Genomic DNA, 24,614 nt, shown 5'->3' on the forward strand with positions numbered 1-24,614 from the left:
TCAGCCTCTGAAGACATCCACCAAAGCTCACCAACCCTTGCTACTTCATTGTGCTGGGTACCATGTCAGGGGACTGGACAAGCAAGCGATCAGAACAGTAATTACAACAATCTATTTTCAGCTCTGTTTTGGCACAGTAAAAAATAAAAATAAATCACGTGTCTGATTTTAGCATCATCACCAAAACGTGACTGGCAATTCTAATAAGGCTACAGGAAGACCAGAAAGAAGGCCGCAAAGTTACAGATAACTGACTATTCCATAGCTACACAACACACACAGCGGTAGTCTCATGTGATCAGAAAGAAAAAAAGCTCTCAGTGTCCCCTGGAGGAAAGCTACTGGTAAGTAGGATAGTGTTTAAAGGAATTGGGATCAAACCAATCCAGTTAATGTCATTTCAATAAAGAGTCTGAAACAGCCACATAAATTAAAGGAGTCATGTAAAATTCTTGTCCTAGTTAACTACCGTAGCTGACCCAATCGCACCATCATGTTTGAAATTAATGCACCAACATGATGATACTAAAACAAGAGAAGGAATTCCATTTGGAAGTAACAATGTGGCATTTCTTTCAGTAATATGATGGGACTTTTTACAACAGGCTCAGCATTTGCCTGCTTTTGTTCAAAGAGCTGACCCTGCATCTATAAACAGCCTTGGCACGCTGAGGCTTCAGGAGGGCTGACGGGTACCGAATGTATCAAAGTCACCCAGACCAACTGAAGAAGGTTGTTCACAAGCCAAGAGGAGGTATAAGCAGTTCTACTCGGATGTGAGTATGCTTCTTAACACATGCCTGTGAGTTATATTATACCACAAATGACCTGGAGAAATCCTAGTCTAGTGTACAAATCAGCTTGAGAAGAAAACTTCTGAAATATAAAAGATGAATAAGGTGGCTAATTGTTAAAAAGCAGTGTTTGTCTAGTGCAACAGAGCTTTGGAGTTACAGAAATAAGGTTTCTTTCCAGTTATCTTTTTTGGATGGCCTAGTATGTTGTGGAAAAATCCTTGTCTGCTACGTAGGAGACCCGGGTTCGATTCCTAGAGGCACACATAATGACAGCTGTCATGGCACCGAATCCAAAGGCCAGATCAAGTCTGGACTTGCTATCTCAATGGTCTAAATGGGGGGTGGAAAGTCTGGTCAGCTTTCACTCCTCCATACTGCTGCCTAGGTATACGCATACAGATCCTGGGGACCTCCTACACAATCATCATGATCCAGAAGGATCAGCGGCTGCCGGCTATAGAATTCATAATCTTTGAAGGTGAAAAAAACAGTTATTCCATGCCTACTCTGACACAATATCATAGTACAAATCTACCCAGGTCCCCTGGGTATAGTGCAAATACAAGTGACGTATTGTACAAGCCAGAGGTGCTCAAACCCCCAGCTCCCAGAGCCATGTCCAACGGCCTTTGGAGCGCTCCACACGTCCAAAAATTTGGTGGTGACAGGGGAGTGGCAGCAGTGTTCATTGCTTCTGTGCTGCCAAATGTCTGGACCTGTGGGGAGCGCTATGGGCTAGATAGGGTGGCCCTGCATGCTCGATTGAGTGCCTGGAGCCAGGGTGGTACAGCGCCTCATTTGAGTGGCACAGAGTAGGATCTGGATGTCCAGGGCCTGCTTTGGGCAGTGTGAGGCAAGACTGAGATGCACTGGGCACTATCTGGGCAGTGCAAGGTGGGATACAGGCACACAGGGCCTGATCTGGGCACTGATCCACAGATTCAGGCTGTGTGCCACTCGTTTGGCCCATGGGGACAAAAGGTTGAGCACCACTAGTGTAACTTATTCTCTCGTCCTAGCATACAGTAGCAAATTAATCAATGTATTTCAACATTCAATGCACTTTAAACTGTTCAAATACTAAGTCTGAGAGAAACAGAAGATCTAGATGTTGCAAGCAAACACAAGCAAGAGCTCTGCAGGTTACTGGTATGGTTCATGTGGGAAAATAAAGGGTGTATCTGTATGGTCTTTGTACTACACCTGAACCTCATGAATTATTAAAATAATGTATAAAATTAGAGAGTCATAGAAGGCAGATATGGAGTCTTTGAAAATATTATGTGACCCCAGCACTTTTTCCTGCCCAGGGCAGGGGGCCGGACTTGATGATCTGTTGAGGTCCCTTCTCACCCAAGCATCTATGAATCTCTGAAAATGGACCCAAATAGTCCCTAGAAGAATTTGCTGCACTTTACCAAACAGTAACATTTTAAACACAGCACCGTACGTCCATGTATCCAAAAAGTAACAGTTTTGTCACAAAATAATTCAAATCAAGCCAAGGCTCTGAGCAAAGACCCTTCTATTCCAGTATTCCCAGTATGGGAATACATTTATTGGCATCTTCTTAACTAATTAATCTAGTCTTCATGCAAACAGCTAAAAATCAAAACAGCACATATGAACTGGGATGCAAACAATGACAACATGTATTATAATTGTTTAAAAGGGTTAGGCCATTCACCACTATTGAATAGTGACATGTTGGTGACTATGATACAGGATCACAGCAGTTGGAAGCATATTGTTGAAGTGAAACAGGCAAATAATGTGGTAAGAACTTGTCCTTGTCCTGGATGCATGTCCCTCCTGTCACAACTGTTATCATCTGCTTTGGAGAAAAGAAAATCACAGATATTAAAAAAACATACTGATGCTGTCCCTGCTAGGGCTGTGCGAAGCTTTGGGTGGTGATTCCATCTGGAGGAGATTTGGCCTAATTCAGTGGCCGAATCTCTGAATCCGAATCGAATCAGGGGACCAATCTAAAGGTCCGAATCGACTCAAAGCTCTCCAAATCTTTGGAAAAGTGCTCACTGGGTGCTGCCGAGTGGTGGTGGTGGTGGTGGTGGTGGTGGAATCCCTGCCGCCCCCCACTGGACCACGCTGCATGGAGGGCTCTGCACAAGCCCCCCTAGCTCTCCCTTGCTCCCCTGGCCCCTCCCGGGCCAGCTCCGGCCCTTTAAGAAAAAAAACCCCAAGAAAAGCCCTGGGACTCACTGCTATTGCAGCGGCCTCGGGGCTTTGGGGGGGCTCCTGCAGAGCCCTCCCCATTTGGTCTGGGGCAACGGGGGGCAGCAGGGAGTGCCCCCTGCTGGCAGGAGTGGAGAGTCCAGGAAGGAGGATTGTTTTTTTTTTCTTAAAGGGCCAGAGCTGGCCCAGGTAGGGCACCCATGGCACGGCTGGGGGAGTGAGGGGAGGGGTTGGGGGGCTCGTGCAGAGCTCCCCATGCAGCATGTGACAGTGGGTGGCAGCAGGGATTGTTCCCCTGCCCGGCAGCACCCGCTGAGTCAGGATTTTTTTTAAAACAAGTGCTGGGAGCTGGAGCGAGTGGGCCAGCTATTGCCGGGCTGGGAGAGCAGGCAGGGGATGGGCCTGGGTGATTCGGAGATTCAGCAGCAGCCGAATCTCCAAATCAGATTCCCCCGAATTGAATCAGGGCTGTGATTCGAAGCACCGAATGGAATCACTGTCCCCTGAATCTGCCAAATCCGAAGCGAATACTAGCTGCTTGTCACAGGCCCAGTCTCTACCTATTGGACTGTAGGACACTAGAAAGCAGTAATGCTACTTCCAGCAGACTGATCCTTCTAAATGATGGATTCTCCCTTGTCCTGTATCTTACTATTTACACTAGCGCACAGTGAACACAAAGTGGGTGTCAATTATTACCACTCTGATTCCTTAGCATTTTATACCCATGTTATACTGCACAAGGTGGCACTCAGAGAAGAATGCTACCTCATATTTCCAGTGGAACCTAAAGCAATACTACAAGCAGTATTGGTATAAGAATATTATAAAGCATTATCCTATGCAGCTATACATGCCAAACCAGGCTGCACAATTAAATTCAGAGGTTTAGACTATTTTATGTGACAGAAAGAGAAAGTGTCACTGTCCCCAACCATCAAACACTCTCAAGGACCCACAACATATCTCTACGCTGAGAGTTAACAGCTGAAGCAGTTATTCTTGCCCATGTTCCATTTTTTCAGCCACGAAACTAAATTGTATTACACGGATCAAGCGCACTAAACTAATTTTGTCACGAACCCATGCATTTAGTGCATCTTGTAAGCAGCAAGTTGCATCAGAAGACTGATCTCATTTTGTAAAGGAAACAGTAGCAATGTACTATTGTCATTTGCAGTAACTTCATTAGCTTGTTTTCTCTGCTCCCTCCTGAACCACCGCCTGCCAACGAAACCTTGCTTTCAAAGTGAAAATGGAGTGGTTGGTAATAAAACAGTTCTATAAGCAAACTGGATCCTACTGGTCTATTTAAACAAGACATAGAAGAATATAGCGGGGAAGACGAAGGAAGCTTGACCTCCTTGAACCACTGACAGTACTTGGGCAATAATTCCAGGGGGCTTCACACATGCAGTAGGGACCACAGAGTTTAAAAAGGTAGATGACAACAGGCTGGATTGATGCACAAACGAGTTACCTTTACTAGCTATATAAACTGTGTTCAGTTCTGCTATTGCGTGGTCTTGCAATCTGAATCTATCTTCTAGCTCAGAGCTGTCACTATTAGCCACTTAAGTTCATATTAAGTTCAAATAAAGTAGCATTGTACAGTATATACCCAATACTGTTTACACTGTTTGTTATGTAAACCCTCAAGTACCAAGTCTTTTTTTTTGTCATGGAAGAATTGGAACATTTAGCCTCAGGTACAGTTAAAATGGGAAAAAAGGTCTGAAAATTAATATTTATATGCAGCATATAAATATACTCTGTGTTCTACAGATCCCCTAATGCTGTCTGCTGAACTGTTCCTTATCCTTATAGATACAATACCTGTTTTTTTTTTTTAATTTAAAGGTCATACCATACATGCAAAGTTTGCAAGAATTTGGGTCTCAAAGGCCAGAGCAGTTCGCACTTAGAACTAACAGAACACACCAAAAAATGTATTCTGATTGGTTTGGAAAACTACTGAGGTTCAAAATTTCTGACAACAGCATGCTAATAAAGAGCCCTATGGGCACCTGTCAGAATTTCATATTTTTAAGCTGTCTACTCGTGCATAATACGAATATTTATTCATCTCTCTCTGGTTGTTTGCCAGAGATTTATTTTAAGCCTCTCTGGATCTGGCATAACAGACACTAACCTTCCTGTTCCTCTCTACCCTTGCTCATGCTGTCTTTGACACTGTTGGCATCTCTCCCTTAAAAGTTGGTGGTTGCAAGTGAGAGTGATAGGATTCAAAATAGAAAAGAAAAGAAAAGAAAAACCCTCATTGTTAATGGATGGACACCGAAAGGTTAGAAAAGATGTCTTGTGATGTATGACCTTCACGGGGTGTTAATCAACGACACACGAGGAGATCAAAAAGAATACAAGCATATCTTAAGGTCAGAGAACACGTCAGCTGATAAATTAGTCCTTTTGTAGACCACACGTTGAATTAAAATAAGGCATTCAGTCCTATTTCCACCAAAACTATTCCATGTGTAACTTAGGGCATAGAAATTCAAGGCATTTGAATGTAAAATACAGCTTTTTTACACAGTTCATTTGGAGATTGAAAGTTTTCTGCTCGTTGTACTTTTTATGGTGCAGCTTCCAAAATTACGTTTCACAGGTCGCTGGTAATATCCATGCCTTGGACTTAAGGGTATATTCTCTGCTTCCAGCACACATGTCACTCCCATTAATGCTAATGGGATCAAGTTAGAGCTGAGCAGTGAGGGAGAAAGCAGTGCTTGCTAATCTCTTATGAAGATAAGAAAAAAGGGAAGGTAAAGACTGCAGAGTGGATGCAATACACATGAACTGTTGCAATGACTAGGGGACAGTTCCTCCAATTTTCTGAGAGGAATGACAATTTTCCTCCAAATGACTATTCCTTTAATACTAGGGAAGAATTAGATAAGCCACAAACACCAAAGAAGATAGATCCAAAGAAGGAGGTAGGCATCTCTGAATTAGGTACACAATGCATACCCTTTAGGTATCATGGAGGGAATGCAAAGCTCCGAGTTAGGTGCTCAAGCCCCCTACCCATAGGGAGAATTGGATGCCTCTGTGCCAAACCATCCACACACTGGGCACGTCTACACAAGATGTTTTATTCGAGATTAAAGCTAATTGCTGTGCAGTAAGCAGCACCATCTACACGTACAGATGCTTAATGTGCAGTATTTGGCTCCAGTCACGAGTCAAAATGCAAGTAGCAAATTAACTCTTGATTACTCAGTGTCCAGTGGCGCACGTGTAGATACCTGACTGGAAGCATATTGGCTCCCAGTCAGCCGGGGGATATTGCTCTCTGCCCCTGAGAGCTGCCTGCTGCTGGGGCAGGCTCCATCCCTGGAGCCTGGGCAGGCAGCATGGAGCTCCCAGCCCCTACTCTGTGATCATGCTCATGGGGCTGGGAGATCCTTATCTTCCAGCCTGAGCCCTGTGGTCACGGGGCTGGTACTGGGAGAGTCTTCTCTCCCACAGCCAGTTCTGTGGTCATGGGATCCTTCCCTCCCAGCCTATGATCATGGGGCCTGGTCTGGGAGAGAAGGATCTCCCAACAATGGCCCTGCAACCACAGAGCTGGTGTTGGGGGATAAGGATCTCCCAGCCCAGGCCCCATGACATTGTCTCTGCCCAGGCTTCAGTGGAGGAGCCTGCCCTGGCAGAAGGCACTCCCTGGGCCTTTCTCCTGACTGCTGCCGAGGGCCAGTGCTGCAGGCTGGCGGGGGTGGCAGCAAATCTACTCCTGCATCCCTGAATGTGTAGATACATACCCAGAAGAGTTTACTTTACAATAATTTGCTCTCAAGTAAACTGCTCCTGGATTATTTGCACATGTAGACATGCCTACTGAGCAGGAAGTTGCCTAGGACGAGCCAAGAAGAAACACAGGGAGCATTGGGTGTATCCAAAATGTTATCAGCTTAGGTGGCTGATTTGTGGCAGCAAAGGAAGTCCCTCTATCCACTGGGGATCCAAAGCTGAGAATCATGTCCTAAGGGTAGGTTTCCACAAGTGTGCTTTAATGGCACTAAGCTAGACTCATTCTTTTTTATACCAAAGGAAGAGACAGAGAGGAGGACATGAGGGTGATGCCAACCACATTTTATACAGTGGCTTCAAGCTGTAGTTTTCAAACTGCTTCGGGTCATTCAGCTCCTTTTAGATTTATTATACTGCTGTGTGCACCCTTACGAATCCTTCTTGTGCATACCAGAAGAGTAGCACTTTGTCACTACAACCACACTTGAACCTTTCCAGCAACCTAAAAAATACTGCAGACTTGTGCCTCGTTTTTTTTCTTTTATTTCCCTCCTTTATATTTCCATTTCCCCTTTTCCTGCTCTCTGCACTCCTATTTTTTCCTTTCACTACCATCCAGAAGTTTGCCATGATCTCGCACCCGTTCAATAGACACAAACGAGTGTGAGATCAAAATCAGTCCCTGTTTAGCACAACCTCATCAGTTATTCTCTGGTAACTACCCTTGTGTATGCCCTTAGCCTGGGGTAAACGCAAAGCGCTTACGTCTGCCATCTTGTGCTTAAAGTTAATGTGCTGTAAATTCACCACCTAGCTTACCTCACGTGACCATGCCCTAAGGAGCAAATTCTATCCTCATATGCACCCATTCAGTGCTGCATTAGGATTGAGGGGCAAATTCTGGCCATTGATGTAAAACCCACAGTTATTTTTTTCTTTTAAAGCATTACATCTCAAAGCTAGTAAAAGTAAGAAAGTCTATTTGACTCAGGTATGCTCTGGGCAAGGTCTGTCCAGTTTCCTTACCTACAGCTTTCGCTACATTTCGAGTCTGTCTCAAGTCTATCCCTGGACTGATCTTGACCTAAGATCGACAGCCTTGACTAGCTGTGTCGAACTGTGGGATGGTTTTGTGATATACACAAATGGGAGGGCTCATCCATTCAGATTCACATTGATTTGGCACTTCTATCTTCAAGATTTGAGCCCAAGGGAATTGCTCAACTAACATAATGATTGCAACCCCATGGGAATTTGCAGGAAAGGCCACTTCACCAGTCTCTTCTCTGTACCATTCCTATAGGAGCTGGTTTTTTTTTTTTTTTTTTTTTTATAGTGGATGGGGGAAGAAGGTTGAAAGATGTAGTCTTCTGCACCAATAAGGACGGTAACAGCCTTTGTAATAAACTCCAGTTTTCAGCCATAATGTGCATTTATATTCGCACCTTCACAGATTAGACCTTCCTCTAAGAGGGAGTTGTTTCTTGGAATGCTTCTCTATAAGGGAAAAGGCTTGTTTACCTCCTCTTCTAAACCAGTGGGAATTGTGAGGCTATATCCTCTGCCCATTAAAATCCAAGGCTGCTCCAGCATTCAGTGGTGCACGGCAAAGCCCCCAGCACCTTACAAGAGCTGTTTAAGCAAGACCTTTGGCTACTTCCAGGTTTTCCAGAGCTCCCAGCATTTCACTCACACTTATTTGTTATGGCTCTGCTTGATGGAAACATGGATTAAAATGGTCAGACACAACTTAAACACAGACCTACTTTTAACCTTAGGGACTCCCATATTTCTGTGCACAGAGACTAATATGTGCATAGGCACGGGCTAGTCAAGCTACACAAACTGGAAATGACTTTGCTACTTTCTGTTTATTTTAGCACCTAATATAGTCCCCTTATAGCCTTCACTTTAAAGTAAGAACAAAAGAAAAGTTGATGTATGAAGGAACTATACTTTATGCAGATTTTCCCGTATTAGGGTCTCACTTTTTAATTTCTACATGTGCTGGTCTCCCCAGTGGGAGATCTGTCTGTGTAAAAGGACTGTAAAATTTTGAGAGCAAAAGTGACAGGATGTTATACTGTGTCTCCATAGTCCTTGCAGTCCCTTGGGGCTGTATCTTCTGCCCATTAAAATCCAAGGCTGTCCTGGGATCACAAAGCTCCTAGCACTTAACAAGAGCTGTTCAGCCCTTCATAATCTATGGGACGGGCAAAAGGGAAGAACTGAGTACTTACCATACAAATCACACAAGGGACAGATCATTGACTTCACTGAACCCGTGTTAAATTATTCAGAGCAAGAACCTGCTTAATATATGCCTAACTCTGCTCTAATATAGACTGAGGAATGAAAAATCAAAGGAAGAGAACAACTCTAACATTCAAATTGGGCCATCTCCTATCCTGAGACATGGCATGCATGCACATCTAATACCTGAGGGTAGATTTTGCTCCATGTAGATCCTGGTACACTATCACACACATCCACAGCTGGTAAAACACTATGAAGAGATCTCTGGCCTCACTAGGATCTAGTATTTTGCAACCGCTTTCTTAAACCCACTCTGATTATGAAGCTAGCCCTTTAAAATTTCATTAAAACATTTTCAAGTGTTCCCTGTATACCACAGAAATAATTGATAGGGAAAGCCTCAAAACCAATGCTATCCATCACTGCCAATGTATAGGAGAATTAAAACTGACAGCATTAGAGCTCTATGATTGATTTATTGCTTTGTAATCAATCTCTCCTGATTCAATATAGGATTTTCCACAAATAAGAGGGTGATGGAGAGTGTTTTATCAGTGTAATAATCTATACGCCTGTTGCCTATAATCATTCATCAGACACTGGACTGCTCATAAACAGTACATATTTTAATTTAAACCATTTGTCAGCGTCAGTGCATCAAACAAATTACAGCTTTAGATTATTTTGTCAAACATTTTAATTTTTATGTTTTTAAAATTTTTTGAGAGAGAATTCTTGGGCGTATATTCAGAATTCATTGTAAAATGAAGGAAAATCAACCAAAGGTTAGATTAACAGTATTAAATCATACAATTATATTTTGGAACATAGACTATAGCTCAATGAGAAAAATTATGCTATGTTATAACAAGATGAGATCTATTAAAATAATAGAATTTTTAAGACAATAAGACAAGTATAGAAATAACAAGAATATTTGCAGTTGAATAAACATTTACAAAGGGACATAAGCTTACTGACTTTCTGACTGTGGTAAGAAACTCCTCCCATGGGTGTGCAGATTTTAAACCCATGGGTTTAACATTAAGTATATGCTTTGCTTGATTGGGACCTTAATATTTCATTATAGTGGCAAATTCTTTTGAAGTGGCTACTGCCAAAAGAGAAATAGTCCACCTAGTTCAACAGCTATCTCATCCCATTCAATTTTATTTATATTACAAAACATATTTACTAACATTGTCTAACACTGTATTCAGTATGCCTGCAAACAGATTTTACTATCAACATACATTCGACCTCAGAACTGGGACTCAACACCCTTCATTTATATCACAGAATTTGGCTGAAAAGGTGCTTTTTGTGTCAGTAGTTCGCACTCACTTCAGACTCCCATTAACTTTACTGGGAGCTTTAGCGATTCAGTATCTCTGCAGATCAGAGCATAAAAAAGCACAGAATTAGAATTTAAGATGGAGGTATCAATTATATCTATATCTATATATATCTATATATATATATATATATGAAGGACTGTCATTACCTTTCACCACCAAACTTCCAGTGCTGCTAGCTGTCCCAAAATGGTTTGTTGCTATACAGGTGTAACTTCCAGCATCTGATTTTGTTACATTGACAATTCTAAGGCTCCCATCTTCCAAAACTGTGATTCTGGAAAGGCAGTCAGGCATGAAAATTATTTTTTTAAGGTTAGCATAAAATTCTTTTGAGTCTGCATCAATTATTTACAGTTTGAACAGTCCATTGCCAGTTACAGATGGGATTCAACTGATACAAATCTCTTAGGGCCCAGTTCATACATACTGCATGCATCATTTACATGAGGGTTTTTTGGGGGGTTTTTTTGTATCTTCACTTGAGGGCAACTTTAATTTACACACTGGCAAGCTGTGTAATTTGTGAATCTGTGCTTTGATACTCAGTGCTCCCAATGACAACTACAGCAACGTGTGGCGCACAAGCTACCTCTAACAATCTAGAGATACTCACTGCTACTGTAAGAGCTTTCACATACTACATTTTGATTTGTGTTCATTGATTTTTTTTTTCCTGCAAGTTTTCTAATGTCTGTCCAAGTGAGGGTGCCAAACTCAGGATGCATTTCCACATCCCAACCCCATGCACAATGTACACTTACCGGTCATGTGATTCAACTGCACTGCTCTTCCTTGTTAGCGAGTCCTTTCCATTAACCCCCTCCCCTTGTGCGCTCCTCCTGGCGTGTTCAGGGGCGCACAAGAATTGTATAGCAAGGGACAGTTGAAGAGCCGAATGCAGAAAATGGATTCCTGCCCCGCTCCCATCCATTTATTACATTAGTTTTGTTCCAGGACTAACTGCACGGGCTTTTTTATTGCATCATAGATCACTCATTTTCTTTTTCACCGCTGTCACTCTGACTTAAAATAAGGAATATCCATATTCTCTATTGCAAAACTCCCTGTATCATAAGCTAGGTCCATGAACTGGGGCACCAAAAAGTGTGGAGAATATTATTTCATGTGCCTTGAGACTGCAGGTACTCAGGCTTGTATGGTGTTTGGTTGACACCTAATTCAGGATGCAAAATGTAAATGATTTACAGCACAGCGACTCTGAGGAAAGCTGGCACCTTCTTGTATGCTGTGGGGCTACTGTCACCCAGCATCCATGAAAACGCATGCACTTTTTCAATGAGCATTTTGCTTGTGGATATCTGATTTTCTGTTACAATGCTCCCAAGGTCCTCCTTCAAGTGTTTTGCTTTCTCTTTCTAAAATGAACTCTTCTGACATCTTGTATCCCTAATCATACTATGGGGGTGATATCTGTTAAAGCACAACCACATCTCTCTGGTGCAGTAATTCTGCCAACCCACAAGAAAGACCATGTTTCAAGATTCCCTAAGCACTTCCCTCCCTTTGAACCCTCTCCAAAGGAGACTTCACACCGACACCATTGATTCGACTTAGCAGCACGGTGCCTTTCCCCAAGTCATCGCCCTTTCCTTCTTCACTCAGAGACCTCAGGAATCTTCTCTGCTCCGAGATACCATGATTGGGCCAACATTCATGGAGCTGAATGAACCTTTCCCGTGCAGAGTAGGTAAGACAGGACAATAGTCTTCACTAAGGCTGAACTATTTGTTTTCAGTGACCCAGTTGTGGTTAGCCCAGATTATTCATGAATTTGGACTGAATCCATCACAGTTTTGTTTGAAATTTTTTTTTTTTTGGAGGGGAAGATGAAGTGACAGCGGATATCTCGGGGTTGGAGGTCCTCAGTCTCTCTTGTTGATGCTATTTCACTTTATATAAATACTTAAATATTACTGAAGCGGTTACTAGAATCCAAGTTCCACCTCCCAGGGATCGCCCAAACAGACAGACTACAGAGGAGTCCTGCTTATGCTGCCTTGACCATTCAGTATTCATGCCGCATGTGTGCCCACTTTTAGCCTGGGGTTTCTCAACACAGACAAGCTGACTGGGCCTCCCACCACCCCCTGGGAAACTGCTGGAAACTGGAAACAAACCCTGAAAACATACCGTTTGGTGTTAGATTATGCTGATTTTCTCCCCATGTTTTGGTTAGGTCGCAAACAACAGATAATGGCTCTGCTCCTTTCTGGCTAAAGCATGTGTGAGAAACGGGTGTGGAGTGGTGCCCCAGTGAGAGGGGAAAGAAAACTCAAGTCAGACTGCACATTTGATGGCGAATTTATTTCAAATCTATGACATTTTTTCCATTCATATGGGCTCTCTTGTACGTTCTCCTCCCAGAAACAGTGTTCAATCAACATGGTTGTTATAACTGATTATTGCACTCTTAAAAAAAATGTTCCTAAAATGCACAGGTCTCTGCAAACAATTTAGCTTTGTTCAGTAGCCTTTTCTGAACCTACAGATGATCTTTCGCATAGTCCCAAACCAGCTTAAAAGGAGTTCATGCCTGGTAATCTGTTAGAAGAAAAGACAATTGCCATAAGCCAAGTAGGAACGTATTTCATATCATCACTCCTTACAGAACATAGAAGCTAAGTCTTGTGGCCTGGAATACAATTTACTTGATGTAGGAGCTTCCTGATACAGTTGATGCCCTGCTGTTCGAAAGCGCAGCCTGCTAACGATTGGCATGATCAGATACTTTGGGAAACTCCTTGGCAGCAGGGTATACGCTACTCAGGTGGGTCTAATCAATGTATTCCAGTCCGAAATAAAACTGATTACCATTTCCATTGCACTGCTGGTGACAACAGCAGATGAGAAGAGATTAGATGTGGTATATCATTACATATTTGCTATCAATGCGTCGCAGCATAAGCCCCCCGGAGAGAGAACATATCACACATTGCCCAGTGAGCTTTCAGGCCTTTCTTGATTTAGGATCATTCAAAGATCTGGTGAGCTTTACTAGTAAATAAGACAGAGATATCGCAATGTTCTTTCCAGAAAAAGTGTGTTCAGGATTTCGAAGGAGCATAAGCCATTCTTCATCTCTGTTGATCTCCCCTCCAGCTCGATGGAAATTTGTGGTGCTCCCTGTCCCTCTAAAGTCCACAGTGACCAGGAAGAAACATTGTAGAGAGGCAAGAAACATAATAAAATATCAATGGGCATTACTATCAGCATGGTGATTTAGAACGTAGCTTGGGGGTCTGGGATGGACCATCTATATCATCAGCACATTGCTATCTATTGCCAGCAACCACAGCATTCAAGTCCTTTCTTAAATTCAAAAAGCCTCATCTTAAACATAGTTTTATACTAAATATTGGTTCCCATTAGCTCTATTAGCAGCTGTTCCAGGATCTCACTTGTCCAACGGTTAGAAAAACCTTGCTCCAATTTCCAGCCTAAATTTTATTAGTTTGTACCTATTTATTTTTATGCTCACACTGCCCTTTCTCCCTTGGTGTGTAGCTCCTGGCAGACAGTCATCCTCCTAGCCTTCAGTTTGCTGGGTTAAATACATCCAGCTTTTTTAGGCTCCACTTGTAAACCAGACTCTGCATTCTCAGACACATTTGTTAATTAATCTTTTTTGAACACGAGTGACCAGAAATATACTCTGCCTTCCAGTAAATGTCTTACTGACGCCTTATCCAATTACATTAATTCCTTCTCTAGAAATACCTTGCTTGATACATTTTGGGACCACATTTGCTTTTTCCTTGCCTGTACCACACTGCTGGCTCCTAGCTGTCCTATGATTACTATCATGCTCAGATCTTATTCCTCTTCCGTTGGTATTTCTAGCAGACAAGCTCCCATCTCATAGGAAAAATTATTGTTGTTAGTCTCCAATTTCACATTTATTAAAATGTGCTTGATTAAATTCACCGATTCTCTTTCTCCAGTCCTCAGTATGATCTACGTCTTCCTGCATGATAAACTGATCCTCTTTCCCAACCTTGTGTACTCAGAACATTTTAATAGCACTTCTACTTTTGTTCCCAAATCATCTTTGACCCCTGAGTAACTCTGCCAGCAAAGCCCACTGTTTATCAGTCAGGCTGTTCCTTACTCACCTAACAATTTTTGTTTTTTACTAAGTCACAGCTAATTTCCTAATTTTCCATTATGTGAATACGGCTGCAAAAAGCCTTCCTGCATCATAAGCATACCACCTTCCTGCATCATAAGCATACCGCCAAGTGTTGTGTTGGATGTAGAAAGCAAGAGAGAAGAGACTTAGCAAAGATTATTTGCACCCAGTGCAAAAACACGAAATGCTTTAAGAAGGCACCTAGTGTGACTCCTCAGCAGATGGCAGCCAGGCAGTCAGGAGAGACACAGCAGATTTCTTTGCAGGAAAATCTTGGGAGAGGCACAGAGGAAGTTGAATATATCCCAGCCAAGCTACATATGAAAAAGTCAGGAAAAGGAAGAGAGCTACCTGCCTTAAAGAAAAGTGTAGCTGTGTTAAAATGCAGCAGAAGTCCCGCTGTATATTTTTAACTAGAATCCATCATTTCAGTCAGCTTTTAATCTTCTGTCATGACATCTATGGATGCATGCTTCTTGTCATTTATTACCGTGTGCTCATATTCGCCTGGCCCTTTCCCAGGTGGAATCCCTTGGGAAATGCTTCCTCTGGAGGGATCAAGTCGAGTTCACAGCACATCTGTCCAAGGCATTCATGGAAAATTCTCTGGAGTCTGCACAGTTGGATATGACAGCTACCGACAGGAGTGCAGTCACTGCTGAGTCCAATGAGACATTTCACTCACGGGGGGCAGTGCTGAAGCCAGGCCGCATGTCAGTTGTCACTGTATGTGCTCAATGTGCACACCGAGGAAGCTGCCACTGCCTGAATTAATTCATGTTCAGGGTTAATGCATGAAGCCAGCTACAGCAGTGGCAGTGATCAGGGGCTCCTGTGCAAAGAAAAATGTGGACTTCTGGGCAACGTGTGTGAGATTCTGTGCACGGAAACTTCTGCTCTCAATGCAAGAAGGAAGGAAAAGTGCAAGTTGTCCTAAGATTAGTACTAAACCCTCCCCCTATGCCTTCGCCCTGGCTGCTGCTGACACATACATGGCAACAAAGTGAAGGCAAGAAGCAATTCTTCAGTCTTCCTCTAGTTATCAGGGATCTTCCAATCTCTTTCACCCATACTATTGCATGGGGAAGATAACCCAAGAAGATTACCCAACAGGTGCTCGGTACGATTTCATAAATCCCGTAGACATTAGGACTGGAAGGGACCTCGGAAGATCATCAAATCCAGAATAAATATCAATAATAGGGTTAGTAATGCCTGTTGCTTAACTAGTTTATGGATTTTACGTCAGGTTATGAGTTTCGGGCAGCTCTCCAGTAACTAGAGGAAGATGGTACGTTACTACTTATCCACCTCTCTATGTTGCCATGTATCAATGCATGGATTGAATAAACTGTATAGTGAAATACAGGATTCTGTCCATCTACTGCTGTATCCTACATCTCACGGTGGCGAGAAACAGCTACTTCCAGGAAAGCACTTGTGGCTGCTATTCATTTCAATGTTTAAGAAAGCAAAAAGTTGAAGATGTTCTTGACCTGCACTAACTTCAAAGCAATACAACAAAAGCAAGCTCAACAATATTCTCCAGTCCAAAAAAGGCAATCCCACCCACCTCTCTGCCTCCCTGCTTATCTACAATGTACATTTTGTCTATTAAATTGAAGTCCATGTAGCAGAAGGTAATGTGTAATTATTTTCACTCTTTGAAATGTGCTTTGGATAGCGCAAAAAGTAGGATTGACTTCCGTTGATTTCTGCTGCTTCACAGATTTTCCTTGTGTATCCACATTAAGTGAGGGAAAAGGCTCATTGTAGGCCATTGATGGCTCTCATACTGCTAATTAGATTGAAAGAAAATATTTCAACATCTCTTGATCAACCACTTTAAGCAGTTTGGTTGAAAATTTTCTTTCAAGATGAGAAGTTCAAATTAAATGAGGCATTGTTCACCATACTTTGTTCTCTAATATATCCACTAAATACATTTTATAATTAGTTGCAAAGAATGATTTGAAAGTAAAGCATCATTTTCCATAAAAGCATGTATTACTGGTAATGAAGAATCAAATGTCAATTGCTGAATATTTTCCCCCCAAATTGCATAGTTCTATAAAACTACTCCAAAGTGGAAAGTGAGGGGAAAAAAGTAATATTCTTTGGATAGTGTGTTAATGTGGCCATCGCTTGCAACTCATTTACTGTACAATAATAGAGGCTTAGTCAGTAAGAATGGCATTAGCAAATGTGAAGTTTTCCACTGAGTTTTACCAAAAATCAATGCTAATTATTTTTCAGTCTCTATCAATCATTATTTATACATTCTGTCCGATTAATACATACGGCAGTTTATTCTCTACTAGTCATCCTTTAATTTTAGTAGTATTTGGACCAAGGTCTCCAAGAATTTTTCTTATTGTGAAATCTGGGTTGGAAAGGCAAAAATCTCCATCCTAATTCACCAGACTATAATCACTTTGCTGATTCCTGGAAAGCATAATAATAATGAAACCAACAGGCTCATTCCAACTTCATATCTTGGAAAAGTCTGCCAGATATATCTTTAGCAATCTTCACCACTTCCTTCTTCTTTCCTCTCTCTCTAAAGTGCTTAGGTATTTATAAGATTTGAATATCCAGTTAAAATCAGTATTAGAGGACCATTACAAGACAGGCACTCATAAACATTATTTGAGTGGTTACCACTCAAAGTTTTCACGAAATGACTATACACATGGTACAGTACTATTTAGTCTCAGGGCAATGATGATAAATATTTAGAATGGATCAAATCCCTACTCAAATCAATGGGAGTCTTTACATTGACTTCGGTGGGCTTTGCATTTTGCCATAACTTTTAAATACAGATATTACCACCAACTATGAGATTATAAATCAGATTTTCCTCCTGCATGGCTAGTTGAGCTTAAGAGAACACTGGACTGGAAAATGTCTGACACATCCAGCTCTATGAAGTAGACATGAAACTCAGAGTTGTGAAGTCTACCTATTAGGAGAACATCTTCTATTGAGTAGGAAGAAGAATATTTGAAAAATTAGTCGGTATTTATTTGCTGAATTAAAGACAAATATTGGTGATATCAGACTTGATTCAACAACAACAACAACAACAGCGGCAAGTTGGGTTTCTCACGCTAGAAGTTGATTTCTTGGTTTTTCAGAATATAGAATTCAACATATCCCTTTCCATGGGCTGGATATGGCCCATTAATTTTCACTGGTGATAAATATTTAAATTAAAAACCTCTTTCAAAAATATACCGTGACAAGATCTGCTAAAACTATGTCTTGTGACACAATCTATAAGACCCTCGTGTATCAAGCTACAGCATATTCACTGGGGAAGCGCAAAACAGGTTGCAAAGTATTGTCATACATGAACTATTCATTTTTAGGATGAAACACCCTTGTTTAATACCTTAAATGTCCTCTTAAAAGATCTGGACATTCCCCCTATGAATCAGGCCACTATGGTAGCATACTTGGGCATGGTAAGTCACTTTATTCTTAGTACACACTTATGAATGTGTATACTCCCACTGATTCCAACATACATTCCCACTGATTTCTAAAGTCTTTGCAGAACTGAACCCACAAAATCTGCCTCTGTCATGTCATATATGTGACCACAAGATATAACATTCAGTACTGTGGTACTTCAGTACTATAATATTATTTACAGAAGGGAGGGTAAAAATAATGCAAAAAAATTGGTTAGATTGTCTAAACCAGGCTTGTCCAACATGTGGCCCTCCAAGCTGTTTTCTGAGGCCCGAGGTGCTACAACGGGAAATGAAAGTAAACACTGTACTTTTGTTTCAGGGGGTGAAGTGATACCGCTTCCTGTGAGGTCTTTGAATATGGCTCGCCGGCCCACTGGGTGATAAAAAATTCATGATCCGGCCCCACATTCAAAAAGGTTGGACACCCCTGGTCTAAACACATTTTGTAGTTCTTACAGAGTACCAGGAGGTTGAAGGATTCTGCTGAAACTAATTAGAAGTCCTCCTTGTTCATGTTCATTTTTTTTTTTTTTTTCCTTTAGAAGTCATTTTGCTGCCCAGGTGAGATTTTCCAGGGTCCAGCATGGATGTACTTTATGATTTCCAAATTTAAACCATTTGACTTGATTTTGAGCATCCAGGTTCCCTGCTAATACCTGTGTCAATAATAGATAAAGCAAATTGAAAATGTAAATCTGCTATGACTTTTCTACAGGTTAGTGCAACTGACCTACCTGTAGGCTGCCTTTTAATAATTGATACTATCACAGAAAAGCTAAAGAAGATAAAGTATAAATTTGAAAAAAAAATAAAACTAAAGGAGGAACAAGGTACTTCAGCATCCCTCTATCCCTAAAAGAGATCATCTTATCCTCAACGTATTACATTATCTGTAATGTACAGAAGCTCTTGGTCTTGGCTGTCAACTAGAGATTTTAGATCCACAGAGAATAAGAACATATCTGGAATTATGAGATAAATTCAATCTGTGTTTTTTAAAATGAGGCTTTAGGTTCTAATCATTGAAGAGCTGACCTTGTCATTCTTGTAAATCAACATCAGGCTGGGGACGGGGGACTTTTAAAAATGCTGAAAATAATTCCCTCCACCCTGTCTTTTTATTTTATTTTATTTTTCTGCAACAGCAGCCAATGATAAAAGTCACAAGCTGAACACTTCCTGTCACCCTAAAGAAGAGGTCTCTCCCCACATTGCTATGTACATAATTTTCATGACAGGTTCTTGTTGATGTTATACTGCCAACGTGATTGTGAATGCCCTTTACTGTCTTGAAAGTAAAATGAAGAAGTGCCTTGAGGCATTTGCTTGGCATGGACCTTGGAAAAGAGAACACACAAAGGACAGTTATGGACCAAAACCTATTTAAATATTTAACACTAGCATTTCCAACAGCAGTCAAATATGGTGCAGAGAGTAACACATTATCAAGGGCCATTACATGTCCCACTGAAAGCCAAGAGTATTGTCATCAATGCTTTCATTGATCCAACACCAACATTGGGGTGGGGTGGAGTGGAAATAATTTTGTAACCATGTCACAAACCTGAAATATCTCCACCAGGCCTCAGAGCAAAGTGTTTGTGTAATTGCGCTATTCATTTCAGTCAAAAAACACCTAGGATCTGTTGTGCAATTTCAAACCCCTTCTACCCCCGACCCATGCAGTATTCATTTGCTCTGACAAACCCAGCCTTGCACTATTTACTATCACAGCTTGTTCTCAGAAGCACATTAAATATTAAAAAAAAAAAAATAGTAAGGGTCCAGGAACTAAATGTAAGAGCTTTGCTGAGACCCAGGGGTTGATAAGCATTGCTGGTATCTTCCAATCAGCTGGGAAGAGAGAAGCCCTTATGTATGTTAAGGTGACATGCAAACTACTAACAGATTCATGCTGATGTATTTACTATTACAAGGGACACGCAGTTGCACTGATAGCTGAAAAATTAAAATTGACCAAGTGATGATACTGCAAATATTCACATGCACATTGAATAAGGTATGCCTGTCTTCCCTGCTAAGCTGGTGGAAACACATGGAGTGTGAATGGGGTGCAGGGATGTGGCACGTGGTGCGGCACCAGTACTGTTACATCCTACGTGAAAATAGTATCAGGTAAGCTCCTGGTCTTTTGGATTATGTGTCTCTTCAAAGCAGAGTACTCATTGCAATTAAATGGCAATTTTCTCTACAAACAGACATATTAGTACTTCTACAATGAAATACGTTATGTTGCTGCTTATTTGATAATATTAATATTTCAATTTATGAAATACAATAATATCTTTACTTGCTTCAGCTCTTGATTAAACACATAAATCAGAAATATTTCATGCTTAGCCAAGTGAATGTTTTTAATTTTAGTTCCCCAGGAAACAATTTTTAGGATGTCTGATCCTTTTTCTGTTACAGGGAGAAAAGATGTCTTAGAGGAGGCATTTAAATGAACGTCAGCTGGAAGAAACAACAGTGAGTGCAATTTCAGATAAAACCACCATTGATCCCTTCATGTACAGCCTTTGTGGCCGCGGCTGACATGGCTATTGAAGAGAGACCGTGGTGACAGAGTTCTTCTAAAAGATAATCTGTCTTCTGTGGGAAGATTTAGGTTAAATGTACCTGTGAAAAACAGTGTATTTCAGCCTGTGAGATGAATGGCCCACTAGCCATCCTCTGGAACCTTAGGGGAGAAAAAAATTCATGGATCCGACAAACCCAACTGACCAGAAAGCGCATCTGACAATGTATTTGTTCAGTCTCTAACCATAACTCTATAGACAGCAAAGGGCCTCAACATGTTTTGAGCAATTTTTAAAGCTAACTCTGGATCCGATCATGCTATGAATTCAATCAGGTGCACTGCATCATTTCTGGTTTTGTGCATCTCCATGTGCTTTTATCTCGTTACTTTGTAATGCGCTACCCTTTTCCTAATATTCATCACTGAACTAACTAGAGGACTGAGATTTTTGAAGTGATCCCATGAAAAAAAAAAAAAGGTTGACACATGATTCTACTTCAGTAAAATAAAAATGCCAAAATATTTATACGGCTGATTGTACACCTTTTGCTAGTAAAAGCTGTTCATGATAAATGTTCCCACGGAAGTCAGCGAAACTCTCCCTGAATAACTGCTTGCATTTATGCCTATTGGAAGTACTTTGAGACCAGGACCTTGCCTTGATACATGATCATAATGTTTCTTAGTCTGATTAAATGGTGCATATGCACTTATTTATCACTGTTGGAAAATCAGTCACTAGTGAAGTGAAGTCAGAAGCAAGAAACAGAAAGGATGCGACTAGGAACTCCATTCTGCACCTTTATACCTAGCGAGCTGGTGTCAATATTGGGTCCTGATGGACAGATCCATATTCTACTTAACGCGGTGTGAGGTCTTCCATGGCGTTAATCAGGGCTGTATTACATCCTGAGTCTAGGAAGGGCACTGCTCTTTGGCAGCGATCAGCACTTCCCAGGTTTGAATCCTACCACGTGGCACACAGAAGACGTGGCTGAAAAACAAGTGCATCTTACAGAATAGGTTTTCACAGCTGTACAGTGCCCCACCTAAACCAAACATCTCAAGCAGAGATTTTAGGTCATGACATGAGGAGAATCAGAGACTCCATGAAATCCACTAGTAACTTCGTTATTGCTGCTTGGAAGACACTCAAATACTGCAGCGATTAGTGGCCATAAAAAGCCCAAAATAAAGCAAGAGACAAACAGATCATGGGAAGAAAACAGTCTTGTAGACTGGGCTAATTAAATAAGGCTGATGGGATGCCTGGATTTTAAAGCAGCTTTCTATACCACATAATATTTCTGTCCAATTTAAAATCACTGTGGTAATTTAGCTGTCACATTAGGTATGACTACAGCGCAGACAGCTAGTGCTAGCATTGCATTAAAATGTTTTTATTTTAAAATCAAACTAAACTCATAATTGAATATAAACACTGGTGCTAGGTCACCTACTACTGCATTAGGTGAATACAACTGTCTCCCTTAAAGACTTGTTAGTTTTCAAGTAGAAGACCCTGGGTCTGTTATCGGCTGGACCCGACGATCTGCGAGGTCTCTTCCAGACCCTCCGAGTCTATGAATCTAAGAGAAGATGCAACAGCCTCAGCTCCTTCAATACACCCCGTAAAAGGATAGGGTTTATCCTGCAGACACTACAGCCTGCTACAAAATCTACTGAAGTCAGCAGCAGTCTTTCCATTAACTTGGATGGGCACCAGATTAGGCCCTTGCTTAGCCATGCCAATTGGCAGGTCTTTTAACAGTAACACCACATTAGCTAAACGCCTGAAGTTTTAGACTCGAGACACCCCTCTGTAACGTCTTTGAACTTTGTGGCACTCTATTTCAAGACTGCTATGTTTCCTACAGCGCGTACCTCTCCTTATGCTTTGTGGCACCCTTACAAGGCTCTCATGGGGTGGCAGGGCACCTCTAAGAGCATGGCAAGAGGTGGTGCTCGCCGCTCAGTGCCGGCAGAGGATGCTTGCTGTGCAGACGGGAGTTTGGTAGACGCTGAAGGGAGGCAGCCGTCCCAGCAGAAGGTGCAAGGGGGTGACAGTGGCTGCTGTAGCTTCTAGGTAAAGATGGCAGGGGCATAACATTGCAGTGCCTTATTCTCCTGCCCCCGCTCTGCCTACTGCCGTCTCTACCCAAGGGGGTGAGTGTAGCCCCAGCTGCATCTCTGGGGACTTGGATGGTGGTAACAGAGCCACTGTTCCCCACAGCTCCTTCTACCAGCTCCACCAGTATGGGAGGAGCAGGGGAATGAGCTGGGCTGAAAAAGGAGGGCCCCGCGTTCACCTGCCTGTGACAGACCGTGCTACTCTGAGCACAGGGCAGTTGGTGCAAGGGCTTCCCGTGGGCACGGGCTATGCTTTACAGCTCAGCTTATTCCCCTGCCCTTCCCAGGCTCCTGGAGCTGGTGCAAGGGTCTGTGGGGAGGGCTGCCAGGGTGTTTAGGCAGAGGCAACGTGGAAGAGCCCGAGTTTACCTGCTCTTACAGGGGCCATGCACCCCAGGACGCTGCAGTACCCCAGTCCAGACCCACTGCCCAAGCTGAAATCGTGGCCCCCCAAGGATTCATATGGAAGAGAAAAAAAACCGTGCCGGAGCCAGGATTTCATACCTCATCTCACAGATGCAAAAAGTGGTGCTTTTTTCCTAGCACCACTAGGAAAGAGACACCCAGAGCTGCTATTTTATAAACAAAACACATGGGAACTTATTCCAAGGTTTAATAGTCATCTCTGCTCATCTCCTGAGGTGACAGGTATTTTTTCGATTGTATATATTGATAGCTGGATGGGAAAATAACCTGGCAAGAGCTGTGAAATCAGCTGAGCAGTGGGCTACAACGGGGAGACACCTGGCTAGAGATGCATTTTTGGAACATGTAGATAGTCCAGATGTGGTGCTTTGGGGGAGGGAGGTTAGACCTCCAGAGAGACGGAGCTCCCTGGGCCCCGATACATGGCTCAGGTCTCCAAGATGCCTCTCTGTGCGTGTGGCTGGGGCCTTCACTGGATCCTATGAAACCAGCGTGGTTCTCAGGGGATCCACGGGTTCTGGTGGCTGACCCTCGGGTGGCTGACCACCCCATTTCCGGTGGGGGAAATGCCTCCCTACTGAATTGCTATGAAACTAAGGATTTTTTTTTTCTTAAAAAAGAAAAAACAAAACATTTCATGAAAATCAGTAAAATCCTACCCCTGGTCTGAGTGATATTAGGGATATTTTGAATGCTGAATCAGGAACACATTCAAAGATGGTTGTAAAAGATCAGATCAAATAAAAGCAAAGGACCACTGTCTGCCCAATACTGATGGAAATTCTCTTTTATAATTTGTGCTGGTGACTCAGTGACCCACCAAATTGCTACTATTACAAAAGCAGTAAATTAGTTAGGATGCTCTGGGATACACTGATACTTGCATGATTTGGTGTAGTGGGCTCTGGTAGTGGCCTGAGGCCACAGAAGGTAGAAAAAAGCCCTACTAAAATAAAACTTCAGGTCTTTCTAATTATCAATCATGTAAGCCTGCATTTATCTTAGGTATGAATGGTTTTTCATACAGTGAAAAAAGTAGCAATTACATTTTTTTTTCATTTAACCATTCATACCTAAGTTTTGATACCTTGCAATTCCATCATAACAATGCTCTCTAGGACTGGGAGAAAAGTTCATTAACAGGGTGTTCTGTACAAAGGTTAGTCAATTTGCTGCAACATAATAATAATAATAATAATAAAGGTTCCTGCTATTGGGATTGTTAAAATGGGGGTTTGTTATAATGAGATTGACCTATATTTAGCTCTTGGAGAATGCAAAATGCATTTGCTTCACTGAAATGAATCGCTATGTATGAACTTACTTCCTCTTCATTATAGAATTTTAAGTTGCAAAGTTGAGGAAAACGTAAGCTATATTTTTTCAGGTTTTTGTTAAGAGGAATTAAAAATATTATTCCAAAGTAGCTTTTTTTTCCAGAGTAAGATATTCTTAAGAGCATGGGGCAGATTTTTTCCATGTTCAAATCCAAGCTGACTCCACTGA

The 24,614-nt window shown here is 41.9% G+C and overlaps 1 protein-coding gene across 4 annotated transcripts in view; it reads right to left on the reverse strand.

The window, feature by feature from the left end:
- Positions 1–24,614, reverse strand: part of CNTN4 (contactin 4) — a 565,520-nt gene that overhangs the window by 53,943 nt on the left and 486,963 nt on the right. For all 4 annotated transcript variants that reach the window (XM_019536614.1, XM_019536612.1, XM_019536613.1 and 1 more), the window contains exon 13: positions 10,525–10,652. In XM_019536614.1, the coding sequence (XP_019392159.1) occupies positions 10,525–10,652 (128 nt within the window). The remainder of the gene's footprint in view (positions 1–10,524; positions 10,653–24,614) is intronic.

This window comes from Crocodylus porosus, unplaced genomic scaffold, assembly GCF_001723895.1.
Source record: "Crocodylus porosus isolate Cpor-Errol unplaced genomic scaffold, CroPor_comp1, whole genome shotgun sequence".
NCBI lineage: Eukaryota > Metazoa > Chordata > Crocodylia > Crocodylidae > Crocodylus > Crocodylus porosus.